At 31.3% G+C, this 24210-nt stretch overlaps 1 protein-coding gene across 1 annotated transcript; it reads left to right on the top strand.

The window, feature by feature from the left end:
* The first annotated feature begins 1209 nt into the window (after positions 1-1209).
* Positions 1210-8139, top strand: LOC134711608 (calcyphosin-like protein). The gene is made up of 4 exons (XM_063572306.1): positions 1210-1400; positions 4049-4226; positions 4741-4947; positions 7279-8139. Exons 1-4 carry the CDS (start codon positions 1327-1329, stop codon positions 7378-7380), a joined length of 561 nt encoding a protein of 186 aa, XP_063428376.1. The 5' UTR covers positions 1210-1326; the 3' UTR covers positions 7381-8139.
* The last annotated feature ends 16071 nt before the right edge of the window (positions 8140-24210 follow it).

Here is a 24210-nt window from a genome sequence, read left to right as displayed (position 1 = left end):
TGATAATCGAACAGCATTGTATACTATTGGTTGTTTTTATTTAAAATCAGGCCGTTGATTTTCTTGTTTCGAATGTTTACATTGTTGAACATTTTATTATTTGGGCCTTTATTTACTTACTTTCCAATGTTGGTTTTAACTTATTGTTGAAAGTGGATAGTGACCAATAGTTGCTAAAACCAACGTCGTTTTGATCTTTGATTGTTTGTTATATCATTGGCAATCCTAGAACAACAGTTACAAATTTCTGTTTAAAAATCGGAAATTAGAATAATTTGAACCCGAATTCACATTTCATCTGGTATCGTGCAGATTTAAGTTTTGCGATTTCGTCATCGTTTCGGCTTACATGTAGAATAGTTCGCTTATTTGCCATTTGATTACTGACTTTCAGAATTTTCCCTACAATCCGGTGTTTTTGTTATTTTACTTTTTATTCAATATTGATGTAAGAGTTTTAAACATCAGTAAACATCAGCGATGTGGTTTCGAAAAAATAATTTGATACCATCTTTTATACGTGCTTTGTTTTCTATATTCCGAGAGGAACCTAGGCATTCAATTATTCACCATACCAAATTGACATCAAACAATATCACCGAGACATGTAGGCGCAGGTGAATTATAAATCCCCAGTTGATACGATATTCCACGGTGTGTATCCTATCATGATTTCCTTGAACGAAGGTTGCTACTCGTAATGGAAATTTAAACAAAGTGATGAAGTCAAAATCATTTCTTCGACAATTTTATGGATGCTATCAGTTGGTTAACCGTTATAAAAAATCTGTTTCGTAGATGACGATGGATATGTTAGTCCCGCCATACTTTTCCCCAGATGTGAAGTAACGAATTAAACATCATTATTTTTGAAAGCTGTCGTTAATGGCGTATCATAAAAAGAGAATTGAATACGAATGCAATTTGGCTTCGTCTCAACTTTATGTTGTTATGATAACAATAACATACTAATATGAACAAAAATAAAATAAACAGTTATCAGATTAAGCAGAATTAAAATAACCGAGAATGACTTGTATACAAAAGAATTACAACAATACGACAAGAAAGACTTTTCGTCAAATCGAGCAGGTATATTTATATTGTTCATTATCATTTAATTCAAGGAATCGATTAACCTATTCATATTTATATTTATATACATGTTTCTTGGTAATTATTATGTCAACCGATATAAAACACAGATCATTTGTAGTTTGCTGATTGTTGAAGGCTCTCAGGTGACATATAGTTGCCTGAATCAAATTATTTGGACTCTGTTTGGTAGTTGTCTAATTGGTAATCACATATCCCTGTTTTATACAAATGGCTGACCATATCACAGAATTAAGATTGAAATGTTTAGAACGAGGAGCCAGTGGTATACACGGCATCAGCAGGTAATTTTAAAGTAATGATTATTTTTTTTAACAGCACCTTGGGATATAAATTTTGAGTTGATTTATCTGTTGCACGTCTTTGTTTAATATCTATGATGAAAACTTAAAACATTAACTTTACTCAAACTTTCGTATTACAGACATACAGTATTTTACAATTTTGCTTTCCCTTTATTCGTTGTAGTGTAAATGTGATTTGGTCAACACAATGGATTATTTTTCTCTTTTCATTGAAAGAAGTAGATCTCGTCAAATGAAACTTTTTCAACCGATCTGAAATAAAAACTCACGACAATTTTTACAGCAATTGATAACAAAGTTTCATCCGTCATTGGTGTCATAGTAATCCTTAGATATTAGATATTACGTTAGCATAATGTCTGTTTTCAGATATATACTAATACCTGTAGGTCAATTATATTTTGTGTATTGAATGGTCCATGTCCAACAGTCAGCGTTTATATGACTTTGATCTTAAGTTTATTTTGAAAGATCTTGAAAGTATTAAGGTTATGCGATATATATATTCATGTATTGTTTACATTACTGTCTAGGACAAGCTAATGGCCACCTCAAGTGGTGGGATGTTTTTTCGCTGTGGCTGCGTTGTAGAATTGTTGATGGACTTATGCTATTTCTGCCTATTGGTCGGGTTATTGTTTCTTTGGCAAATTACTCGTTTTATCAAATATTTGTTACGAATACGTAATTTTTTGCATATGCAATAACCTCAAAATTGTCCGGGGCAAAAAAAAAGTATATTGATATTGTGCCCTGATTCCAAATGGCGTGACGTCATCGCATTCTTAACGACACTTTTGTAATAAAATGTGTAAGATTAAACTTGTTATATTTCGTTAAATTGTTATAATTGAATTTTATTTTCTCTTTTCTGTAGAACTTAAATATGTGATAAATAGATTATAACATGTATTTTCCATATTGGCCCTGGTATCATCCTTCGACCCATATCGGCCCTCGGCGAAAGCCTCGAGGCCGATATGGAAGTCTCAGGATGATACCAGGGCCAATATGGAAAAGGGCATGATATAATATATACTTATTCTAAATTCCATCTTAAATACTTTCAACAGCAAATTCTATCATGATTAATGAAGCAAACAAGATATATCAGCGCGTGCAATTGTATTATCTTATTTGTATTAATTTGTCTGATACGTGTAATATGCACATCATAGATTTAAATACTTTGAAATAAGATTGATTTAAAATAAATCTATTGAAAACTGAACAAAGAAAATATCCATAAAATGTATACCTTTGCATTTTAATAAAGAAGACTAATTATCACTATACTTCTTAATAAATAGATTATTCATATATTTTCCTTTTAAATCTCGTCGTGTCTAAAAAATGTCTACATCAATTGTCCATAGTCCTTAATTCTAAGAAAAGAAATACCTATGTATGCTTTTACCTTGGAAACGGGTGCTTTGGAGAATTGCCAGTTTTAATACACAGATCAAATTTACTTTATGCGAAAAATAGCTAACTCATAAAATTAAGGGACAAATTTGTATAACGAATAGCCAGTAGCATTTCACAAACGTTCTCGTATCAAAAGGACACTAGCTACAAAATATATGAAAAAATATATATTTTTTTGTTTCAATCATTTAAGAAAGTGAAATAGTGGTATAATATATTGCTTTTAGTAGCCAGTGTGGTTCAACGTTGTCAAAAAAAAGCTAAGAAACATTGAAAATGAATTATTCACTTGCAAGTCGAAAAATCTACCTCATTGAATTCGTATTCATGTGAAATTCAAGTTAACCCCATAGCTAGAGATGGATACCGCTTGCATGTATATATTCCTCAAATTTGTAGACATAACATTTTTGGGTTCAGGTTTAATTTTAGTTTTTTTGTTTTCTGTGATGTTTTGTATACTGTTGGTTACCTTTTCGACGGTTTTTGTACCTTTTGTTAGCTATTATTCGTGTGTGTTCTCTGTCCTATATTTTCTCCAATTTATTTGTATTGTAGTCCTGCCATGTAATGTTTTAATTTTAATGTTATATTTAACATTGCCATTAAAGCGGTAGGTTTGGCATGCCACAACCCACCATTTTTCCTTAAAATGTCCTGTACCGAGTCAGGAAATTGTTATGTTATACTTCTTTTCTGTGTATGTTACATTTTAATGTGTTTCTGTTGTGTCGTAGTTCTGTTACTTTTGATGCGTTTTCCTGAGTTTAGGTTTGTGACCCGGATTTGTTGTTTTTTTCCTCAATCGATTTATGAATTTGGAACAGCAGTATTATCAGTATACTACTATTGACTTTATTTTATTTTTGCCAAGGGCACACGCGTTGTTTTTTTTTCGACTTATGAGATTAAATGTCTCTATGGTATCTGTCGTCTTTCTTCTTTAGACGAGGTATACATAAATTGTGATGTTATTCCTGTCTAACTCTATTCCATTCTATAGATAGTGCCTATTGTTTAGTTGTCAAATATTTAAACCTGCCAGGTGATCTTAAGCATTGACGAACGGATACAAAAGCCGAAACTGATACCATTTTGTTTAGTACAGGTATAATACATTGATTTGATATTTGACTTAGCTTATGGAACAGTATATCAATAACTTTTTTGTCTTCCTGCATATTATATTTTTTTTCTAGAACTTTCCGAAATATGGACGTCGATCACAGTAATTGGCTAAGTCTTAAAGAATTCAGAGATGGCATAAAGGAGTTTGGTCTTAGCTTTCCCGAAAGTTCAGTAGAAGAGTTGTTTAGCTACATTGACAAAGATGGTCAACATGGAATTCTATTCAACGAGTTCCTAGAAGCACTAAGGGTAACTGTTATAAAGATAAAACTCACAATGAATACAAAGGGTTCTTCTGGTTTTCTGCATTTGTGGAATTTCAACATGCCAAAATTTCTTTTAATTCATGAAGATATTTGCATTAAAGATAGAATGAAGGAGATCTGATGTGATGGTCAATAATAAAAATGTTATCCATAGACGAGAAATGCGGATTCACAATTTACAAAGTATCATCGTACGACCGTAGATAATAAACCCATATAAAATATTAAGCTATAAAAGGCCCCGGCATGACAACATAAAAAAGAAAGAAATTAAAAAAGAACTACAACGCCCTTGCATATGCCAACAACAACAAATAAATAACAGATAAGGCAATGACGACCGAATTAGATGCCTTTTTCTAATTTGACGTAACAATTCATCATTATGATTTATGAATTGAATTCTACCAAAACAAAAAAACAACTCATTGATTTATCCAATTTCCTTTTTTTACTTTTTTTTATTTGTTTTCTTTTTAAATTTGTTTACATACCAGCCACCCATGTCACAGACGAGGATCTCGATCATCAAAGAAGCATTTGCCAAGTTTGACAAAACTGGTGACGGGGTAATTACTCTTGAAGATTTAAAGGGTGTTTACAGTGTTAAACATCACCCTAGATATATAAATGGAGAAATGACAGAGGACCAAATTCTCAGATCATTTCTTGATGTGTTTGACCAAGGAGTAAAAGATGGAACGGTAAAAAAATAATTTTGCTTTTATTCTTATGTATTTGTCTCCCTAAAATTTCAATCCTGTTATCTATGGTGATAGATAGGAAGATGTGATATGAGTGCAAATTAGACAACTCCCCATCCAAATAAAAATTCGTAAAAGTAAACCATTACAGGTCAAAGTACGGAGCCTTGGCTAATTACAAACAGTAAGCTATAAAGGGCCTTTAAAATTACTAGTGTTAAACCATTCAAACGCGAAAACCAACGGTCAAATATATATAAAAACAAGAAATGAGAAAGGCGTATGAACTACATAAACAGACGACAAATACTGTACATCAGATTCCTGACTTAGGACAGATGCAAACATTTGCAGCGGGATTAAATGTTTTAATGGTACCAAACCTTCTCCCTTTTCTGAAACAATAGTATAACAAACATACTATAAAATATCAATTGGAAGGCTTAACTCAATCAAAAAAACGCAAATTAACACCCAATGAACGAATTAATTTGATGTGCGATACCTGAATGCAAATACATAGTTAATAAAAACTATAAGGGTTAAGTAATTAAGGTCAAAAGTTAATTAACAGGTTTTAACAAAGTTAAAGTACGATACCTCTGTGAAATATTTAACGCTTTTTAAGAAAATTATCTCTTTCGAAAAACACTGTGACATATCCTACACAGGTAAATGAAAATAATTGTGTCGTTAAGAATACTTGAGTTTATTTACATGTATAAGAGCTACTACTGGTCTTTTTCAAGTCATAGCTTCTTACAAGTGTTTTTGATACGAATTGTGCCACTTACTTTTCTCCATAATAACAAAGATTGGCACTGCTTATCTAGATTTACAAATGTAATAATCAAGTATATACACAACTTTTCAATAAAGTATTGGATGGAAATGAAAAAATGAACAATCAAATTATCATTATAAATCTGGTCCGTTTTCTCACATACGGTCCCATCAAATTATTTTTGGGGCAAATTACAGTAGTGTTATCGAGCGAAATTGTAATAAGATAGGTATGGTTAGTTTCGTTTAAATCTAATCGATGGTTCGAGATTTATTAAAGAAATAAAATTAAGCATTTGATACATAATTGAAATTGTACATATTTGATTGGTGGTTTTCGGTATAATTTGAACTGCATCTATTTGCATCCACTAAGTTAGTTTTGATTTGGACTATTTATATTATCTATTATGTTAAAGATAAAAACTCCATTCGTATAGTGTTAACAGAACCTCAAAGTAAACAAATGGACTGGTATATTTAAAATATCAATTAACATTTAAACCCTTTTCGAAATAGCATTGGGCTTAAGTGATCGATAAATTCACAAGGAACTGGCCATTAGTCTGTTCTCTAGATCTAGATATAAGAATTATGTCTTCCCAGATAGTGATTATTTATATTTTGATTGTTGTCTTTTTATTTGGTTTGATCAGCTCCTCAAAGTTAATATTATATTTTGGATTTTCATTCTTTAAATTTCAATAAATATACAGAAACAATGATATTTTGTAAATTGGAGAATTTGAAAGAATGATTTTTCTCTCTCTCAAAAAATGTCTAAAATTTCGACCCCTTTAGCTCTTCACGAAGCTTATGATGATAAAGGTTAAATAACATATTTTGAAATGGTTACAATTAAGATTTCTTGTGAACATACATGTTTTTAGCCATCGGATCAAAACTGTATTGTATGCCCTTAATTGTGGGAATGCGCATCTGGTGCAGTAAAAGTATTACCTTTTATAAAGTTGTTACCTTACTCAGCATACAACCACAATGGAATAGTAATTTATTATTAGTATTTTGTAATAATATCGAGGACTATCTAAAATCAAGGAATTTAGCTCCCTAACGCAAAGACTTAATTAATGTCCTGCATTTGCTGTACGTTTGGTCTTATCTTGTTTTGATCAGCTCATAAAGGCTTATATGAAGGGTTATTGAAATAATTTGACCGCGTTTAACATTGAGGGGATATCTTTTTCCGAAAGCGCATTTATGTCATGAGTTTAGAATTTTATTTTATTTTCAAGTGTAAAAAAATGATGGATTGAATTTGGCCTATGAAGGACGGCAATACAATCGTTTTCCTTAAAAAAAAAAAGTAAGTACAAAGTCAAAGAGCTGAAATAACTTTCTTTGGTCTCATATTTTTTTGTAGTAGAGTATTATTTGCACAGAAATATTAGGATATAATTCTTTACACATGTCAGTACATTGACAATACATAGAAAATATGAGCTTCAATGTATTTATATAATTTTGGTAATAATTAAAGCATAATTTTTATAACGCATTGTTTGCCTTCATGTTTTTATAACTTAGGTGACCGAGGAAGAATTTACAAACTACTACAGTGGAGTAGGAGCCAATATAGATACAGATGAAGAATTTGTCAAAATGATGAAAACTGCATGGAAAATATAGCAAAACCAGAAATATAAATATAGTTTTTTTAACTAACAATATCTGGGATTTGTTACAACTACCACTTTGATTCATATAATCACATGGTTTTATTTGTAAAACAATGGTTAGATTTAAAATATTTATAATCCCCTTTTCCGAGAAGAATTGTATGCAACTCTTTCGGTTTGTTTGTCTGTCGTAGATTACCAAATAAATGGTACATTAGCAACATTTTTAATCGGACAATACATTGTGAAATTATGTTTTGAGTATGAAAAGTTAAGTTTTATCTTAAGTCGGTAACCTTTGTGACACAGATTCGTATATTGGTAAACTATTATATCTTTTTTGCACAATGAATTTACAAAACTTTGTACTGGCGTATGCATAACTATAGTAGGTGTCAAAGATGATCATAAGTTAGTAAGAAATGTCTTTTTGAAATGCCAAATTAAAAAATATTTCTGAGTGAATCGTGTATGTCAATAATGTAAACGGTACTGCTTTTTCTCCACAAGATGCGCATTTCCACAATCAATGTCTTTTCAGTAATGCTGGAGGCCAAACTATTTGGAAATATAAAGCTTATTAAAAGGACGAAGAGATTATAAATGACGAATAAAAAATGATTGTGGTATCCTTTTATTAACATGTTATTTTATGTTTCAGTTATTTGATCAAATGTAGGTATCCTGGTGTTTTTTCTATAAATATTTCATCAGATTAATTTTTTGTGTACACTGTATATCATGTTGTAGATTGAAACAGATTTTATAATCAATAAAATTAATTGTAAAAATTATTATTTAGATAATATCTTCATTATGTATATAAAATTCATCAAAGATGTCAAAATGTTTAAATATTTAGTGTTTATTGCTTAAAAGAGGGACGGAAGATACCAAAGGAACAGTCAAACTCATAAATCGAAAATAAACGCCATGGCAAAAAATGAAAAAGACAAACAGACAAAAAAAGCACACACAACATAGTAAAACTAAAGAATAAGCAACACGAACCCCATAAAAAAAAAAACTAGAGGTGATCTCAGGTGCCCTGGAAGGGTAAGAACATCCTGCTCCACACGTGGCACCCGTCGTGTTGATTGTGAGATAACAAATCCGGTAAATAGTCTCATTCGGTAGGTCACATTCATGAAAGGGAAGGGGATTGTAGTTACGACGTGAGGAACATATACGATATCATTTGTGAAACGGTTATTATATAACGGTCAACCAACTCCTGATGGCGTCCGTAAAATTTACGAAGGGATAATTTCAACTTCCCCTATTCGAACTCTTGGTTTAATATCTTAAGAGCCAGTGGTATAACCGGCATAAGCAGGTAATTTTAAAGTAATGATTTTTTTACAGCACCTTTGGATATAAATTTTGAGTTGATATATCTGCTGCACGTCTTTGTTTAACATCTTTGATGAAACTTAAAACATAAACTCTACTTAAACTTTCGTATTACAGACACAGTATTTTACAATTTTCCTTTATTCGTTAAAGTGTAGATGTGATTTGGCCAAAGCAATGGATTTTTTTCTCTTTTCATGGAAATAAGTAGATCTCGTCAAATGAAACTTTTTCAACCGATCTGAAATAAATACTCACGAAAACTTTTATAGCAACTGATAACAAAGTTTCATCGGACCTTGGTATCATAGTCATCCTTCGATATTTGATATAACGTTATCATTATTAGGTATGTTTTCAGATATATACTACTACCTGTAGGTAAACTATATTTTATGGACTTAATAGTTGTAAGTTGTACATATCTGGCAGTCAGCGGTCATATGACTTTGATCTTTTTTTGATAGATCTTGAAAGTATTAAGGTTATGCAATGTAGTGAAATAATAAAATTAACGGTACCAATTTTCTTGCACCAGAATCACATTTCGACAATACATGTCTCTTCAGTGATGCTCCTGGCCAAAATATTTGAAATCCAAAGCTTATATAAAAGATGAAGAGCTATAATCAAAAGGGTAAAAAAAGTATAGCCAAATCCGTGAAAGGAATCAGAGCTTTGAATGAGGGAGATACTTTTCTTAATTTATAATAATTTCTAATATTTTGTAACAGCAAATTTTAATAACACAAAAATCCGTATTTTCATGCCAGTACCGAAGTACTGGCTACTGGGCTGGTGATACCCTCGGGGACTAATAGTTCACCAGCAGAGGCATCGATCCAGTGGTAGTAATAAAATTAATGGTACCAATTTTCTTGCACCAGAATCGCATTTCGACAATACATGTCTCTTCAGTGATGCTCCTGGCCAAAATATTTGAAATCCAAAGCTTATATAAAAGATGAAGAGCTATAATCAAAAGGGTAAAAAACGTATAGCCAAATCCGTGTGAGGAATCAGAGCTTTGAATGAGGGAGATACTTTTCTTAATTTATAATAATTTCTAATATTTTGTAACAGCAAATTTTAATAACACAAAAATCCGTATTTTCATGCCAGTACCGACGTACTGGCTACTGGGCTGGTGATACCCTCGGGGACTAATAGTTCACCAGCAGAGGCATCGATCCAGTGGTAGTAATAAAATTAACGGTACCAATTTTCTTGCACCAGAATCGCATTTCGACAATACATGTCTCTTCAGTGATACTCCTGGCCAAAATATTTGAAATCCAAAGCTTATATAAAAGATGAAGAGCTATAATCCAAAAGGTCCAAAAAGTATAGCCAAATCCGTGAAAGGAATCAGAGCTTTGCATGAGGGAGATGCATTCCTTAATTTATAATAATTTCTAATATTTTGTAACAGTATGTATGAATACATTATTTTTTTTAGGACCAGCTAAAGGCCACCTCAGGCTATGGGAATTTTCGCTGCGTTGGAGAACTTTCGATGACTTTATGCTGTTTATGCTTATTGGTCGGATAATTGTTTCTTTGGCACTTTACTCGTTTTATTCTCTGTTCTATCTTAAAGACTTCCAACTTCAAATTCAATCATGATTTATGAAGCAGATGAGATATACCAGCGCGTGCACTTGTATTATCTTATTTGTATTGATTTGTCTGATACGTACAATATGCACATTATAGATTTAAATACCTCGAAAATAAGATTTATTTAAAAAAAAATCTATTGATCAAATAACTAAGAAATATCTAGAAAATGTATACCTTTGCATTTTGTTGAAGTAAGAATAATTTACATAAAGTAAGAATAATTATCACTATACTTCTCAATAAATAGGTTATTTATATATTTTCCTTTTAAATCTCGTCGTTTCGAACAAATATCTACATCTATTGTCCATAGTCCTTTAATCTTAGGAAAACATAACGAACGGATGTCTATATCTTGGAAAGGTGTGCTTCGTAGAATTGCCGGTTAATACACATATCATCAGTTTTTTAATGCAAAAAATAACTGACTAACTCACAAAATTAAGCTCAACATTTATACCAAGAAGTCAGTTGTATACACCTGGACGTTAATATTTAAATTTTCAGAATGCTTCTATCTCAATACCACATATAACCAGAAATTAAAATTGTTAAATCTACTGCACGTTTGAGGTTATATGTTTATACCTACAATAATGATACCATCCAATTTGCGTCCAAGTAAACATGAGCGTGTTGTGAATGCTTGTTGTGATATTGTTACCTCTGTTTTTGTCAAACCTTTTTCTGATTTTATATCATATCACAAGCAAGAAGACAAATATTCATAAAGCAGCTTTAAAAAGTTTTAATTTGGATAGATATATGCAAGGTTAGGGCAATTGTAAGTTAATTAAGATATCAGTTTGAAATATAATTTTTCACTTTCATTTAACATAGATCTGATGTGTCCCTGAACAGATTTGTACAATTTTCTGCCTTTTAATCATTTTTTTTCTTTTGTGTCACTGATGTTTTTTGTAGACGAAACGCGCGTCTAGCGTACACAATTATAATCATGGTTACTAGGATGATTTTCTGTCTAACCCTCGAACTAAACAACATGTGTTTTTTTTTGTGTTGTATTTTTGTCGTATAGCTCTTCAACGGTTTTCGGTACTTATACATCCGTCGGATTTCCAATGTTTGGCTTTGAGCGTTCCTGGTGAAGGTAAATCCAGAAAAATGCTTCATAAGGGTGCAACGTATTAAATGTTGTTTGAATTTTTTTATTAAGTGTTCAGATTTCATACGAATTAATGAAATGCTAAAGATACTAAAATGATAGTATAACTCATATTGAGTAAGATAAACGGACAACGCCTAGAAAAAACCCATTCAAACAACAAAAGTACAAACAATACTCTACTAAGAATTTTTTACATAAGAAAATGCCTGTACCAAGTCAGGCATATGACAGTTGTTATCCATTCGTTTTATGTGTTTGAGCACTTGTTTTTGGTTTTTGATAAGGGACTATCCGTTTTGAATTTTCCTTGGAGTTCAGTATTTTGATTTTTCTTTTTTCTTAACACCACCAAATGAACAACATAGATAAGGCCGTTAGTTTTCTCGTTTGAATTGTTTTACATTGTCATTTCCGGACCTTTTATAGCTGACTATGCTGTATGGACTTTGCTAATTTTTGAACGCCATATGGTGACCTATGGTTGTTGATTTTTGTGTCATTTTGATCTTTTGTAGAGAGTTGTCTCATTGGCAATTTGACTAAGTTTTCAAGAAGTGATATTTCTAAAACCAACAATTTCAAAAGTTCCCATCGATTCGCGGATAAAAATATACATAAGAACCCTTACTATATTCGATATGACCACTTCAAAAACACCTGTACCAGTCAAATTGCACATCTTTATCGGTGATTAAATTGGTCCATTAACCTAGAAAACAAATATTCGTAGATGCCATAACAGACACCATCATTTTGATTGGAAGAACGGTTGAAATAAAAACCAGAACAGTATATAAAATTCAGGTGAACTCATTATTATTTATGTCTGGAAAACATAAACAATAAGTGGTAATAATTGTACTTTTAAACAATAACGTCGAGCACTCTAAGGTAGATAACTTGTGTCTATTGTTATTTGTTTATTATGTGTGTATTTGATACCAATCAGATAAGTCGATGCAATTGCCAAATTATTCATGAGCACTTGTCTCATGTAAGGACTGGGTTTAAGAGCGCAAACACATGTTTAGTTCGTTTCTAATTTATTGACATCCAAAGTCAGTAGCCGCATTAAATCTAGTGAAGGTATTTTTTTTTCATAATTATTGGATTATTTTTGCATTGATTTTTTTGTAGAATTAATCATACCACTGGCTTTCTTTTTAAAATCATGTGTCATGCAGAAGATTTAAAAGTTTAATTTCACTCTTTGACCACTTGTTTTTAATGTATAAATTGAAGGAAAAAAAATAACTGCACTAAGATGATGTTGTCCGTAACACTTGCAACGCAGCATATCTTGTAAATACTAAGCGATGATACTCATGTGAATAAACCCATTTTAAGTAAGGACACTTGAATTTGTACATAAAACAAGATAGATATAGTGTGTCGTTCCAACAAATTATAATCACACTCCCACTCACCAACTTCCACCATGGACCTTATGTCGTACCAAAACTTTATGTATTTACCAACAACAAGAATTCTAAAAACAAATTTGAAAGACAAGATGCATAAATGCATAGAAAAATGGTACAATGTAATCAAAATGATTGCAAAGTATTTGAATTCTTTGAAGTTCAAACTTTCCTGATGGAATTGGAACCTTAGTTTTAAAGTTATTTCTTAAAGAGTTAGGGGATGTTCATGTTATAAATCATGCAAGTACCGAATCATAAACTACTGAAAGTGTGAAAACAAAAGACGGTTTTAGCTACCTAGATTACTTCTCCCTACAACGATAAAAAAAACAGCGATATAAAGGGTCGGTTGATTAATTTAACTTATGCCTGACTTGTTTTTTTAGTTCTGTACCTTTACAGTCTTACTTTAATGTTTGTGTTATATTCTAGTTTGTACTTACCAGCCTCTTTTTTCCATTGTGATGATGAAGTTAACATTTAAAGAAAACATATGCTTACATATATAATGTAAAATTTCCCAGCTAAATAGTTTTCACAAATTGCGTCATCAGTGACGTTATCATGTAACTTAATTTTGTTAAATAATGATATTTTTGCAGAATTCTTGGAGTTTCTTACTGTACTCCTTTAAAATATAATAAATCCCAACTAGTCTTCCCACTATTCCAAATGATGTGTTTAGAAGATAGGGAAACAACATTTGATTTTTAAAAAAAAAGGGCTAGCCACAAGTATTATGTTGTTATGAAGCAAAATTGTAATAAATTTTCCCCTGAATATTATTCAATCGGAGGATCAATATAGTAAAATTCGTTTATTTTCTGATTGAAAGACAGTCGAAAATATATTTCAATATCAAACATCTGTCGATAAACAGCAATCAAATATACCAGGCTAATGATTTGGTAAGCCAGACGAGTGTTTAGTCTACTTACTCTCTTCATAGGATAAATGTAAATTAAAGTCTGCTTTAATTATCTACAAAACAAGGGCTTTCCAAAGCTTTTTATTGACAATGAAAACATAAACATCAACAAAAAATTAATGGTCACTCAGACTTGGTGGACGTTTTATAATCTTTAGCTGTGGTTTTCAGCCATCTGATTTTATGCTGAGGTGGTTTGAATTCGAACCGCATTCGAATCTTAATTTTTATTCTAGGAGCTACAATTTTCTTGCAGAAGGTCGTTGGTTCTTTAAAGGAACTTTGGCTTTTTCTACCCATGATTCGTAACAGAGATACTATGAATATGGCCAGCAACCAACATTTGAAAGAAGTATGGTGTGAAAAATATTATTTTCTTAGTTTTGATAAATAAGTATCAGTTATTTTTTTTTATGTATTTCTAAACCACATTATAAGCCTATCAATTTTCTGTTCAGTGGTTTTGATAGATTGTCGTGTTTTTTTTAATCTGATAGGAGTAATGTGTAATCATCAGTCAAATGATAAAACATCTTGTCTTTTTTTTTTCTAAAAAAAGGTTCATTTGAAGGAACTAAGATATTGTTGATATTTATTCCGTTTTAACTTCACAAATAATACACGATGATCCTGAAGTATAGATTCTGGGTACTGAGTTGTTTATCATCTTAATAATATATTATGATATTCTTTCATTTGTCTTAATGAATATTTCTTTCACTGTTTATTCGGGTTTTTGTTTTTATCAATTTGACGTGACTCTGTACTTATACATCCCGTCATTGTGTTTTTGTTCTATGATCATTTTTGTATGTTTGTCTTAATTTTGCTAATGTGATTTGTCTATATGTCTTCTTGTGCTTCTTTAATACCTTTGACGTGGCTGTCTTTTTTTTTATACATCCCGTCATTGCGTTATTGTTCTATGATAATTTTTGTATTTTTGTCTTTTATTTTTGCTAATGTGGTTTGTCTATATGCCCTTTCTGTTTCTTTCATCCATATGACATGACGTGGCTCTATACCTGACTCATACCTAGACATCCCGTCATTGTGTTATTGTGCATTTGTAAAATAATATATTATTGTCCTTCATTTTTGCTAATGTGCTTTATCTATATGCTTTTTTTGTATCTTCTTTGTGACATATTTGTTTGTTTTTATATCGAGTAAGATTGTTGACTGATGAAAAAGTGTTTTACATATTTATATCAGGATAAGCTTCAAATATTTTTTTCAAAGTATGCTTCGTTTTTTGCATTTAAATAAACTCAAAACCTGTTTCATGAGTTATTGCCAGTATTTGATGAACATTTAGAACTGACTATTTAAAATACTGATTAGTTGATGCTTTCTGTGAGGATGCTTTTCATAAGCTTCTTTAGTTAATACTAGTAATCCCGACAAGACTTAGATTTTGATGACTTCATAATGAAATACTCTAAGTTCTGTTCAAGTTGTTTCATCCTTTATCTAATTATCGTCATTTTGTACATGAAACCAACGATGCTAAGTATACAATACTATATAACGAACACAATAAACAAGGAAATAAACCAGGACAGATGAAAACAATTGTTGAGTGTATTGAATATGACAGTTGTTATCCATTCGTTTGGTTTGTTTGAGCTTTTGATTTTCTCATTTGAATAGAGACTTTCCATTTTGATTTTTCCTCGCAGTTCAGTTTTTTCGTGATTATACTTTTTTCTAAATATATAGGATAAAGACAACAGTTGATTATCGATATTCAAATCTCATAAGGTGATTGAGAAGATAAAAAATGGTTACAAGCAAAAACAAAAACTGAGGGAATTACATCAATATAAACTTCAAAGGCTGCGAAAAAACATTTATGCTTGATCAATCATTCTTTAAATATCTGTATAAAAGTTATCACCATAATTAAAAACAGTTGCAGTTCTTGTTGTTCTTTCAGTCAAAGCGTCAACACCAAATACATTTTAAAACAAACTTATGAAATTGTTTATACAATTTTACCAGTTGCTATAACAACAAAATATTAATCTCCTCTATATAAGCCGTTAAAGTCATATTATAATAATAAAAAAAACTGACCTCTGTTTGAAATGCTAAATTATTCATAAAAAATCGATTTTTTTTTTATTAACAAAATCTTTTCTGTGTCCCCAATCAAACACAGCTCGTTTTCTTAATCTTAATATTGGATACAGAATTCTTATAATTTTACACCAATGAAAAAACCAGTTTTGTTTTCAATGAGATAACTTACTGTTAAATGATTTTTGATAACACTTGTGCTATCTCTATTTTTGAATTCATTTGTTTTTATTTTAATTTCGTTGAATATTAATGTCAAAAACATGGAAACAAACTAGAGGCTCTAAAGAGCCTGTGTCGCTCACCTTGGTATATGTGAATATTAAACAAAGGACGCAAATGGATCCATGACAAAATTGTGTTTTGTTGATGGTGATGTGTTTGTACATCTTACTTAAATGAACATTCTTGCTGCTTACAATAATCTCTTTCTTTAATAACCTTGGCCCAGTAGTTTCGGTGGAAAAAATTTAGTACTAAAGGGGTCAATTGACCATTTTGATCATGTTGACTTATTTTAAGATCTAACTTTGCTGTACATTATTGCTGTTTACAGTTTATCTCTATCTATAATAATATTCAAAATAATAACAAAAAACGGGAAAAATTTCCTTAAAATTACCAATTCAGGGGCAGCAACCTAACAACGGGTTGTCTGAGCAATATGAAAATTTAAGGGCAGATAGATTTTGACCTGATAAACAATTAAATCCCAGTCAGATTTGCTCTAAATGTTTTGGATTTGAGTTATAAGCCAAAAACTGCATTTTACCCCTATGTTCTATTTTTAGCCGTGGCGGCCATCTTGGTTAATTGGGGGGGTCACGCCACATATTTTTTTTAACTCAATACCCCGATGATGATTGTGGCCAGGTTTGGTTGAATTTGGCCCAGTAGTTTCAGAGAAGAAGATTTTTGTAAAAGCTAACGACGACGGACGACGACGACGACGATGGACGACGGACGCCAAGTGATGAGAAAAGCTCACTTGGCCCTTTGGGCCGGGTGAGCTAAAAACAAGATGTTACGTGAGCAACAATACGTTGTATTACATAAGGTTAGCATACTATTGGCACCTTTACACAGGTCACGTTAAAGTATAATATTTGACGTGTGCAGAATCATTCTATATGAATATTTAAATACAAAACCAAAAGGATCTGTTGTCATACTGGATATATATGCTATACATCAGACGTGTGTATAAATTCACAGGTGTTAAATTACAATGTTATCTTAACGAGACATAAGTGATCATAAGTTTTTGAGATAAACTTACTCTTTCAATTTTTGTTAAGTTTAACTTTACCATCCGAATTAAAACATTAGATTACCTGTACTCGTCAGATGCATACAATCATGTAAAGTTTTCATAAATGTAACCCAGTGAACGAATTCAACATCAATGAACAGTCTTGACAGATCAACTCTCTTCTCGAATGATTTGTTTTACTGACAATGTACTTATCAGTTAACATAATACCAGAAAACAAGGCAAGAACTTTCATTAGTTGAATTAATAGTAAGCTGGGTAAATTGATTTACAATATCTATCATGGAATAAAGATTCGGACATTTGAATATCCTGTTGAACAGAATTTTTCAATGGATAACCGGCATGAAATTGACACAGAACAATTCCGCACAGATCTTCTTTATACCAAGGAAACAATGAAGCACAGGGTGCAGAGCAATTGTAATCCCGTGGAATTGATCAATAATTTATATTACTATAAAGCTGGAAGCCAATATAGTAATCTTTCGGATAGCAAAATAAACAATCGAACTAGGCCACGATAGCAGTTTGCTGTTAGCAATGAATGTTTAAGAATTGGTATTACAATTTGTAAATTGTCAATTTAGATCAAATTAAATACCTTCTTAAACAATTGATTTTGCTATCTGTATTAAAATATTAATTGGCCATGCTTTATGTGTTTTAAATGAAAATCAAGTTTATCGTGTGAAGATTTTTTATAGATAAGTTTAAATAGTAGCGAATTAGAAATTGGACATAAGTAACCCATAATGAATAAGAACAAAATAACGAATAAGGAAAAAAGAATTGGTATCGAATAAGTAATAAGTTACATCTTGAAAATCCTCATCTACCAGATAACCTGAGCCGTGTTTGTCACAAAAAATTAAAATAAACAAAAATACTGAACTACGAATTTTGGATAAAAAATGCTCTCCAACTTTGTACTAAGTGTCACTTATAAGTCTTATGTAGACGAAACACGCGTCTGGCGTATTTAATCATAAACCTGGTACCTTTGATATAACTATCTACCTTGGCGCACATAGATGCATTTTTAATGTTGCGTAATTTACGCAACAGAGCATGTAAAACAAATTTCCCAGAATAAAAAGGAAATACGTGCACCAATTTGAAAACTGTTAATTCTGATGGAACACCTAGCACACAAATTTGTATTGTAACTTGGGTATGCATAACAACACATCCAAAGATAAGTAATGCGCCAATTTAATCTTTTTTTCTCAAATTTATAAACGGACAATTGTAGAAAAACCTGTTAAATCATTTCAGTACCGAAGTACTGTCTACCCTGTTCACAATAATCTGAAAAGTATAAAGGGGAAGGTATTGAACAGTACTAAGTTGACTTCAAATAAACAGTACGAACAGTACTGAAATTACTACAGGGGATAAGTCTTTAAATTGACCAAAAGACTGAGCATGGCTTAACATTTATTGTTTGGACTTTGAAGATGATGTTTAGATCAACATCATCATTCAAGACTAAAATTCATTTACTCGTGGTACTAGTATATTGATATTTGGATTTTAATTTTAACACAATTAATGCGACTCATTTTTTGTAGAATCTACGTGCCTTTCTTAAATGATGATATTTAAACTGTCATTTAGTTATCTTAATGTTTTTCTGTCATATAACTCATGTTATTTGACTATTTAAAATAGTCAGTGAAAATGAACAGGTAGTATATGCTGATCCAACTACATTTAATGCGAGTCGATGTTTTTTTTACTGCATAATTCATCGGCAATGCACGGCTCTGAATTATCGTAACTTGGAGAAAAATATTTCATATGCTGTAAAGTTTTTTTCAATCTTATTAATGAGAAAGTTTTGTTTAGGATCAAATATAATAATATAATGCGAACGTTAGTACGTTCGACACGCATATACCTTGAACAACATGATGGCGTGCCCGAAATAAAAAGTCTGAGAAGTCAAACAAACACACAGGCCGTTGGTCTATGAGTACTAAAGCTAAAAGGACCAAAATAGTTCAAGGTTAACACTGTTTTATTAAAAACTATCAGTAATGGAACGCCAAGCAGGAAATATGTCTGCAATCCAATGTGATACAATTGCAAAGTTATTATTATAAACAAAACATGTTAGATTTAATGAGCTCTTTTGTAATAATCCATCGGTGGTATTCATAATTTTGTTTCAATGATTTCCCCAGAAGCTATTTTTCTGCTTATATACAAAATACTCTGTAACAATAATCGCACGGGTCATTACTTTTACATTTAACAGTCTATAGATGATAAAAATCGAATTATACAATTCTAAGGTTATAAATTATGGGAAAAATTAAAAACTATATTTTTTAAGTCTTTGATAATAGGTTTTTCTTTCGTATGTGAGACCCTCAGATGTGTAACTTGTCCACATCATTGAACCCCTCCTCTTTGGCCCTCTTGAGAACTTGTAATTACACAAGGATGAGTTTCTGTGGATTTGATTATTCTTTAAGATATCATTAGTACAGCTTTAGTTATTAAAAGATTAGGGTTAAAAAAAAATCTGGTGAAGGTTTATCGAGAAAAACGCTTCGTACCGACCAAAGGTTCACGAGGGACTAGAATTGGCTCTAATATTTTGATTGTTTTTTTTAGACCAAAGATCTACACATTTTTAAGCACCTTCCTTTAAAATTTATGAAGCTATGACCTCTGAAATAAAGATTGTTTGTACTTCATCGTCATTTTGGTATACAATTTTTATAAATTTATTCTTTTTTGTCATAATTAACCTTGCCGCCATTCACAATATTAAACGTTTTTATATTGATGAATATTATATAAAAAAAAAAGTCGTCACGAATTATATTCTTATTTACAATATTGTAGAGTTACACAAATTGAAGATGCTCGTACATCCAGGTTACCGATACAAGCTATTAAGAGACTCTTGTTGTATAATCTTGGTCACGAACGTATTTACTTAGTTGTTGGTTTCAATGGTTCTCAATGAATTCTTAGTCTTGTATCCTTAGTATTGTATTGATTTTTAAAAATGACAGCACTCATTTTTATTATGAGCTGCAGATTAGCTATCCTAAGTGGTAATTACTGATAACAAACACAAGTTATTAAGATTACAACACAGGCGGTATGCTGTAAAGTGTCCTCAGTATCTCTGAAAGTGAAATTAAAATTTTCCTAATGACATTCCTTATGTTATTTGAACTTTACGTATCTTAATTTACTTCAATTTTTGTTAAACTTGCTTTTTTTAGCTGTTTACTATTGATTTGTATGTTACTACCCAGGTTGTTCATCACCGAAAAAATTGGTGGTTTTAAGGAGGTGGAAGATTTTGAAATAGTTGTTGAAATATAATTTACAAAATGTTTTCATCGATCTTACTGTATTCCTTTGCATCGTATTTAATGTTACTCTTTAATTGCGAGTTCAATCTCAACGAAGTATTAATCCATTAAGTACGCATTTGGTCTGATGGAGAATAATAATGCAAAATTATAAAATAAAAACCTTGTTTGTTAAAATTCAAGTAAGGTAATGGAATAAAGAGTGCGTGGATTGTATCATTTTCGTTTATTTTCGATTGCATATCATTTAATAATGTGTGTTTGATTGATTTCGTGATTTTATGAATGAATATTTTTTTTGCAATGAATGTGTTAGTTTAATTTGAAAGATGTTTGTGTGCTTCTTTGTTAAATATTTGTTTGTTTATTGTTCTAATTGAGATTGTGACACGGTGATGACTGCTGTACCTCTATTTTGACAATTTTACCTATCATGTTTGTTTTGTTCACGCATAGTTGTAAATTTATACCCAACTGCGGCCAAGCTTCGCGATAGGTCGTGCGACATAATCAGACAAACAAACTTTATTAGATTAACTCTCTAAGGAACGATCGTTTTCATTGGTCAATTCAAACCTTCGACTTCACACCTGCAAAAATAGAGCACACGTACTTTAACGTTGAATGGACTGATTAATATTCACATAGCTGGTCAATGTCTTCTAAAGCTTCCATCGTCGTATTCGCATACATGATTCTAATCACAATTCTAGCTTAATGTGAAATTCATTTGTGTTATAATTTTCTGCAATTAATTGGTAGTAAAGTTTAAACTTTAAAATCTTAACAGTTAAAATATTCAATTTAAATATCTTCTCTAAATCAAGGGACGATATCAAAAGTTTAATGTAGGATAAAAAAACCTCAATTCACATATTTTTTTTCATTGACACACCCAAGTTGCTTATCCTGCCTTCTCTTTTACTCTATGGACTCGACGAATTAACGTTTTACTTGAAAAATGAAACTGTATACTTTACTACAAACACTTTTCATATTGTTTGCCAAGTTAAAGATATTCTTCATAGAATAGTGATTTTTTTTCTGATTCCATTTACTTGAAGGAAAAAAATTAATTCCGAAATTGTAAGTAAATTCATAACATGTAACACGCTTTGTTAAGAAAAAATGGAGATGGCCAATCATGGCACAGCGGATAATTAAATGAAGTTTATACAAACGATATAATTCATGAGGTTTTGCTATTCTCGGTTGAAAAAACGAACGTAAATTATATATTGTAAATATTAAACCGTTGATTTTCCCGTTTGAATGGTTTAACAATAGTAATTTTGGGGCCCTTTATAGCTTGTTGTTCAGTGTGAGCCAAGGCTCCGTATTGAAGGCCGTACTTTAACCTATAATGGTTTACTTTTATAAATTGTTATTTGGATGAAGAGTTGTCTTATTGGCACTCACACCACATCTTCCTATATCTATGTGAATAGAAACAAACAATGTCTGTATTCATTAAATCATTTAAATGTATTTATAAAAAGGTGAGTTTCATCTTGTACATACATTTAGTCATCCTTAATTTCTTTGATATTTTTTTATCAGTTTATCATACACGTTTCGTTTTGTATTTTATTTCAAATACGAATACATACTACATATACTTTAGCGGATTGTTCAACAATGTTATGCAACTCTATTGTTACAGTATAAATTTAAAAAATGAATATTCACCCATTCATAATCGAAAACAGTACATTTATATGTAATATAGAAGATGTGGTATGATTGCCAATGCCACAACTCTCCACAAGAGACCACAATGACACAGAAATTAACAACTAAAGGTCACCGTACGGCTTTCAATAATGAGCAAAGCCCATACCGCATAGTCAGCTATAAAGGGCCCCGATATGACAATGCAAAAACAATTCAAACGGGAGTTGTTCCTTATAAACTACATTTCTCACAAGTATTAATATTTATTTAGTTTCAAACATGTGAAAGAAATAATCTTCACTGAATTCATGCAGGTGCACAAATGATACGATTAGTTATTTTGTTTCTATCTTTGGGGAACAACTTCCTCCTTTTATGGTAGCTACTGTGTGTATGTTTTAGCATGAAAATAATAAAGGAGGAATGTCAGTGCAACCTATCATTAATTATTGTAAAGCAGGATCAGTATTATGAAATACTTTATAAGTGACTACGACGTTGTAAGGATTGTAACCTATCGTAGGTATGAAAGAAATTGAAGTGGTTCATTTATTCATCCGTATAAAAGCGGCACATGTATTTTATTTTATCCTTATATTTCTCATCATGCCGGGTACAAGATAATTGAGTTGCTGCATGCATAAAGAACTTAGAATATCAGTATACTTTTTCGAACCCACTTTTTGAAGTTAGCAAAACATTTATTTAAATCTTTTTGCCAAAGGTTTGTAAACTATACAAATCATTGTTTTTACGTTCGTAGTAACATAGTAAATTCCATTATCGGTCACCTGTGTCAATTCACGTGCACACTGACTAGACTGACTACATTGCTGTTGTATTTAAATCTTTCGGCCAATGAAATGAGACGTTACAAGTTGTTTGTTTATGATACGCCAGAATGTTATCAATGAACTATCAAATGCTAAACTTCACTGCATATCACTGTAATAGAATTTTATTCGACTGTCATACAACTGAAAGGTTTAATTCAGTATTTTTGTGGGTCACTTTTCAAATGCCAAATTCTAACAATATTGAAAGAAGACATTTTGAGATTTTGATATACAAAATGATCAATGTATACTTGTGATGATCTTCTCAGTCCATACATAAACTCTACAAAAGACTCATCAGTTACGTTCGAATCCCTAAAGTTAAAAAAGGCCAAATAAAGTACGAAGTTGAAGAGCATTGAGGAACAAAATTCCTAAGAGTTTTGCCAAATACAGATAAGGTAACCTATGCCTGAGGTAGTAAAACTTAAGTATTTACAAAAAATTCCAAAATTTGTAAATAGTAAATTTATAAATATAACCATATCAATGACAATTCATGTCAGCCAAAATTGGACTGACTACTGGGCTTGTAATACTCTCGGGGAATTAAATCTCCACCAGCAGTGGCATCGAGCCAGTGGTTTTAAATTAACTCATCGTAGATACCAGGACTAAATTTAGTATATACGCCAGACGCGCGTTTCGTCTACAAAAGACTGATCAGTTACGCTCGAATACAAAAAAGTTAAAAAAAAGGCCAAATAAAGTACGAAGTTGAAGAGCATTGAGGACCAAAATTCCTAAAAGTTTTGCCAGATACAGATAAGGTAATATATGCCTGAGGTAGAAAAGACTTAGTGTTTCGAAAAATTCAAATAATTGTAAACAGTAAGTTTATAAATATTACTAAGGTATTGGTTCGAAAATTTGCTTTATCAAAATGGTAATATCACACCTGTGTTTGGTAGATTTTGCCTGGTAATTTCGACGGTGTGCCGCAGAATTTTGTATTCCTCTTCCAAATAAAAACTTTCCTCCTTTATTTCTAATCGTTGTACATGAATAGTTTATATCCCGAGAGATGCAAGGTCATTCAATGTGTAAGGGCATTTGAAAGACGACAATAGAAAGTTGTTTAGAACATATCGTTTACCAGTGCCCAGTAAAGAAAGACACTGAAAATACTTGACAACATAATGAAGCGAAAAGAGAGTTATCAAAATGGCATTGTAGG

The sequence above is a fragment of the Mytilus trossulus genome, chromosome 3 (genome assembly GCF_036588685.1).
Source record: "Mytilus trossulus isolate FHL-02 chromosome 3, PNRI_Mtr1.1.1.hap1, whole genome shotgun sequence".
NCBI lineage: Eukaryota > Metazoa > Mollusca > Bivalvia > Mytilida > Mytilidae > Mytilus > Mytilus trossulus.
Note: the sequence above shows the minus strand (reverse complement) of the source record. Positions and strands in the feature narration are given on the sequence as shown.